Source organism: Typopeltis vanoorti, chromosome 8, assembly GCF_054136105.1.
Source record: "Typopeltis vanoorti isolate ZY-2024b chromosome 8, IOZ_Tvanoo_1.0, whole genome shotgun sequence".
NCBI lineage: Eukaryota > Metazoa > Arthropoda > Arachnida > Uropygi > Thelyphonidae > Typopeltis > Typopeltis vanoorti.
The window spans coordinates 79169222-79175221 of NC_143556.1; the positions used below are offsets into that span (position 1 = coordinate 79169222).

The following is a 6000-nucleotide window of genomic DNA, read 5'->3' on the forward strand; positions in this document are numbered from 1 at the left end:
CCCATGCACCATCAACATCCAGCCCTTGCAGTTTTACATGCCATGGCATTGAGCCAAGCACACACCTAAGCTTGTCATACTTACCAGCCCGGTAATTCCACATATACCCTGTCTTAATTGTAAATTCGACTCCTTTAGCCACCTCCCAAGTCATGACCTTATGGTCACTCCCACCAATTGGTGGCAACATGGTCATGTTCGTTACAGCTACATTCTCAGTTGCAATTACTAGGTCCAGCACTCTCTGCCCCCTGGTATTTTCCAATACATGTTGCCGTAGATAGTTGTCCCTTAATAACTGCATAAAATCCAATTCCTTCCTCCCATGTGCCCTCTCCTCTTTCCAGTCAATGTTACCATAATTGAAATCACCCATAATAATTACCCTCCTTCCATTCATTTCTTCTATTTGCTTATGCATACTATTCCCACCATCCACTCCATCACCCGGTCTATAGCAGCACCCAATTGTATATTTTGTTCTGCTAGATTGTATCTCACACCAAACAGCCTCAAATGTGCTTTTTTCCCCATCCTGCAGTTCAAATTCTATACTCCTTGGCTGAAGCTCATCAGCTATCATCAATAACACTCCTCCCCCCTTTTTATTCACCCTGTCACTCCTGAACACGCTATACCCATCGCATTCAATCCCACTAGCTTTATCATCCTCTGTCAGCCATGTTTCACTAATACCGACAACCTGTGGCCTGGAAGTGCCAACCATGGCCAAAAACTCTTCCTTCTTGTTCCTAATACTCCTGGCATTAGTGTACATGAATCGCAGAAGCCCATTTGTCCCATCCCTACTTTGATTCCTTATACTAATTATCCCATTCTGATTTGTTGTCCGTCGTACTCGCCCGGGCGTAATATACTCATTCATACACTTAACTGCCCCCCCTAAAGTCTGCATATCTACTCCCCCCCCCCTCTTAATAAATCTAGTTTCCCTGAGTCTGTACATCCACTTCCACATCATTCATCAACACTCTTTCAAGTCTCCGTACACCAACTCCATTCAAATGTAACCCATCCATCTTATATAAGTCCTTTCGCCCATCGAACTCATTCCACACATCCACAAATTCCACACCACTCTCCATGCATAACCCACGCATAAAGTCATTGGCAATTATGGCCCTCCTTCTAAACACTTCGCTGTCATACCGCGGTAAGATACTCACCATCCTAACTCTCTCACTCTTCTCTTTTGCTACCTCAAACAACTCCCTCACATCCTCTATCATTTCCATTTTGTCCTCTTTCAAATCATTCGTTCCTGCCACTATTATCATCTCTTTCACCCTCTGTTTTTGCAGTCGAATAGATTCGCTGACGTCCTTTATGTTCGCACCCGGCTGGTATGACTTCGTTAAACTCTCAATTATTATGCCTCTTAATAGCGAATCCCCATACAGCACTCGCTCCTTCATTTTATTGACGTTTACGTACATTCTATTTTTTGCCGTCACAGACTTCCGCCGGTTATTTGTCGGTACGTTCAACACACATTTTTGCATACGCTCCAGTTGTCGTTTGGCTCTGTGTATCGCGCCATGTAAACGGGCAATTTCGCTACTCGCATTTATCTCACCATTTTCATTATCGATCAAATCATCCATTCCTTCGGTGTTTCTACCTTCATTTACACTTTCAGCGACGCTCTCACACATATCTGGCACTACCACGCAATTCTCTAGTACACTGCCATTTTCTACATTCTGACTACCGTTAACGATATCAGTCTCGATACACGAAACACGCTTGAAGTCCTCATTCTCTTTACACTTTCTACACATATTAACTCCACTATCACTTTCTAACCAGACTCCTACCGCTCTTCGCAAGGCATACATCTCACAGACAGCACATTGCATAAATTCTTTTACATCAAAACTCTTAAGCAAGCATGGCGACCTGGCCGCCATTTTTTTCTTTATCGGTGCCATGTGTACGCTATCTTTTCTTAAAAATAATAATTAAAATAACAGAAAACACGCAAAAATTGCACAGACACACCAAGAATCAAAAAGCAAACAATACTACTTAAAATTCTGGTAAAATATCTAATGTTAACACAAAATAATACTGATCTTTCCAGGAGCTCTCGACAAGCCGACGATCTAATCCGTGCGACACCAGTGACTCTTCAGGTGCTGCCTACACTGTGGAATTTTTATGGAACAGACCCATGTGACTATCAAGATGGCAATGCCCCATGCCACAAAGTTGCAGTTGTTATGGAATGGTATGAAGAGATGGGTGTTAAATGACTCCCCTGGGCTGCACAGAATCCTGACCTCAAGAACTGGATGACTGACTCCTACTCTTGTTGGCTGTAATTCATCGCTATTATCAGCAGCACCCTACCCTTGTCCTGTCTACTCTATCCCCATTGAACACCTGTGGAATGAACTGGAGTGGTGATTGAGTTCCAGAGCAGCATATCCTGAATCTGTCACTGAACTCAGTGCTGCTTTGATTGAGAAATAGAGACAAATTCCACCTGATGTCTGCCACACATTGGTAGAAAGCCTCCCTAAAAGGGTGCAGGATGTGATCAAAGCCAAAGGTGGACATATCTGATATTAGGGTTTGACTGCTGGTATCAACTGTAAATTGCTAAAGTGTCTGGACAAGTATTGGTAGATAGCGTGTGATCCTGAAGTTGAAGTCTCTCAAATAATAATTACATGCACTCAATGAACTAATCTGCTGATGCAAGTCTTCCACATTATCCCTAATTTTAAATTTTGTCCTATTGGCATCAATCTCACACCACGTGGACCAAAAGAACTGGATGAATTACAGCCAACAAGAATAGGAACTGACTCCTACTCTTGTTGGCTGTAATTCATTGCTATTATCAGCAGTACCTTACCTTTGTCCTGTCTACTCTATCCTTTCTAAATTCATTAAACTCTAACCATGTAACTATCCGTGTGTTGTGGCTTAAATGCTGTGAAGAATTCATGTTGGAGGTTTAATGGAATATTATCAGCACTGAGAAAGGATTAAAACTAATTTTAATGTTCCCAATATTTCTTCCATCCTTTCTCAGTATTGATAATATTCCATTAAACCTCCAAAATGTAACTATGTCATCTGCTGTTAGCCAAGGCTCACTAATGCCTATAACTTTTGATGAGATTGTACTAACCAATACCAAAAATTCCTCCCTCTTATTCCTGATGTTTCCAGCATTAGTATATAGGTCCCTTTATGTCCCCAACAACCTTTCCATCCTGAATTACTACCCAACTCAATATTACTGCCTGAGACACTAGATTCCGCAATTTTTGTTCATTCACACATTCATTCACTTCATGGACGCCTTCACACACGCTCGTGTGTATTACACCTAATTTCTTTGGTTTTCCTGATTTTGTGCTTCCACACATTCAGTGAACAAAACTCTCTCACTCTCTCTCGACACCTATACATGATTCCTTCTGCACAATCTGCATATTGATTCATTAGCTATCATTGCTTTTCTCGCCAGTTTCCCTCTATCATAGTGTAGCAGCAGATGCCCAAACTTCATCTTCTTGCTCTTCTTTTTCACTTCTTCCAATAACTCTTTCACATTCTCCCTCATATACAATACTTCTCACCTCTCAGGTCATTGGTTCTAGCCAAAACAATTAATCCTTCAGTTTCACTTTATGCATTCTGACAGCATTACTAATATTATTAAGTTTCACAAAGATTTTGTAGCACTTTCATGAAGTATTCCCTTATCACAGAATCACCATAAAATATTATCTGCTATGCTCTTTTCTTGCTTATTCTTATAATTTTCTTTTTAGCTTCGGACCTCTTACTTTTTTCTGTTCTCCGTTTAACTGATCTCTTGCTATTCCTGAGGCCTTTCAATTTTAGTACATTAATGAATACTGAATTAATTTAACATTTAGAATCTATTTAAGAACTTTGATATATAAAAAATCCCATTAATAAATAATTTTAATGGGTGCGTTGGAATTACATCAAAAACAAATAATGTTACAAAATCAGTGTATTATGTGTGATAAATGCAAGCATTCTACATGTGACACTAATTCACTTTCAGTTTAAAACACATTCATAAGTGTATACATTTAGAATGCAAGAAACTCCTATAAAGGATTCAAACCCAGATCCAATTCCAAAAGCATGACATCCTCACAAATGGAAGCACTAACAAATTTAGCAAATTTGAACATTTGTAACTATGTAATAGTCTTAATGTCATACAATCAAAATGATTAACTTATTAGATATATGAAGAGCCAAAGGCTTCAATTCGGCGACATGTGACTTGTTTAAGTTAAGGGATATTACAACCCATATCGTTTCTTAGCCGAATAAGAAACTCAAAGAGTTTAATGCTGAATATAGTAGAAACTATATAAAGTTCGGCGATTCCAAGCGTAAGCAAATACCTGGATACGCAGCAACTGACCCTTAAGGTAGTGCAAGCTGAGGCAACTCATGTCAAAGGTGGAGCAAGCTCCAATCACTATTCTTGATCACATTATGGGTAAATATCAAGAATAGTGATCGGATCTTGCTCCACCTTTGACATGAATTGCCTCAGCTTGCACTACCTTAAGGGTCAGTTGCTGCGTATCCAGGTATTTGCTTACACTTGGAATCGCCGAACTTTATATAGTTTCTACTATATTTGGCATGAAACTCTTTGAGTTTCTTATTCAACTAAGAAACGATATGGGATGTAATATCCCTTAACTTAAACAAAATGATTAACATTATTTACCTAGCTTCATGGCGGAAGAGTGTAGTCTGCAAAGAAGTTACTGAAGATGTAGTATGAGTATTCCCATACGAAGGAAGAACTTTGACATGAATTGCCTCAGCTTGCACTACCTTAAGGGTCAGTTGCTGCGTATCCAGGTATTTGCTTATGCTTGGAATCGCCGAACTTTATATAGTTTCTACTATATTTGGCATGAAACTCTTTGAGTTTCTTATTCAACTAAGAAACTCAAAGTGCTTGCTCCACCTTTGACATGAATTGCCTCAGCTTGCACTACCTTAAGGGTCAGTTGCTGCGTATCCAGGTATTTGCTTACGCTTGGAATCGCCGAACTTTATATAGTTTCTACTATATTTGGCATGAAACTCTTTGAGTTTCTTATTCAACTAAGAAACGATATGGGATGTAATATCCCTTAACTTAAACAAAATGATTAACATTATTTACCTAGCTTCATGGCAGAAGAGTGTAGTCTGCAAAGAAGTTACTGAAGATGTAGTATGAGTATTCCCATACGAAGGAAGAACTTTGACATGAATTGCCTCAGCTTGCACTACCTTAAGGGTCAGTTGCTGCGTATCCAGGTATTTGCTTATGCTTGGAATCGCCGAACTTTATATAGTTTCTACTATATTTGGCATGAAACTCTTTGAGTTTCTTATTCAACTAAGAAACGATATGGGATGTAATATCCCTTAACTTAAACAAAATGATTAACATTATTTACCTAGCTTCATGGCGGAAGAGTGTAGTCTGCAAAGAAGTTACTGAAGATGTAGTATGAGTATTCCCATACGAAGGAAGAACTTCATCTCTAATGTAGTCCTCAATGAAGTGGAGGGACTTACTGGATGCAGTATAATCACAATACACAACTGAAAAGAGTATTATATATATAGTTTCAGTAAAATATTTCAGTAAAATAAGTTTTTCCTTCAATCTAATATGAATTATTTAACAATAAATGTTATTTATAATAAATCTGACTATTAATAACAATCCAATAACATATAATACCAACTTAAGTGAAGCTTAGTTCCTATTATATTGGAGGGCTCTCAATTATAAATTAATACTATAAAATAGAAACTTAAAATTCTGATTACAGTGAATCAGAATAAATATCACAGATATTCCGCTCAAAAACAAGACATACATGGTACACTTCAATACTGAACCAAACATATCTAGCTATATCTTCTGACACAAATTGTACCTAGCAATGGATGAGAGTCCAT

At 38.5% G+C, this 6000-nt stretch overlaps 1 protein-coding gene across 1 annotated transcript in view; it reads right to left on the minus strand.

Annotated features, from left to right (window-relative positions):
* Window positions 1-6000, minus strand: part of LOC150104149 (uncharacterized) — a 295320-nt gene extending 289320 nt beyond the window's left edge. The window contains exons 1-2 of the mRNA XM_090396408.1: window positions 5979-6000; window positions 5490-5637 (exon numbers count right to left, since the gene is read on the minus strand). Coding sequence (XP_090252534.1) covers window positions 5490-5637; window positions 5979-6000 — 170 coding nt within the window. The remainder of the gene's footprint in view (window positions 1-5489; window positions 5638-5978) is intronic.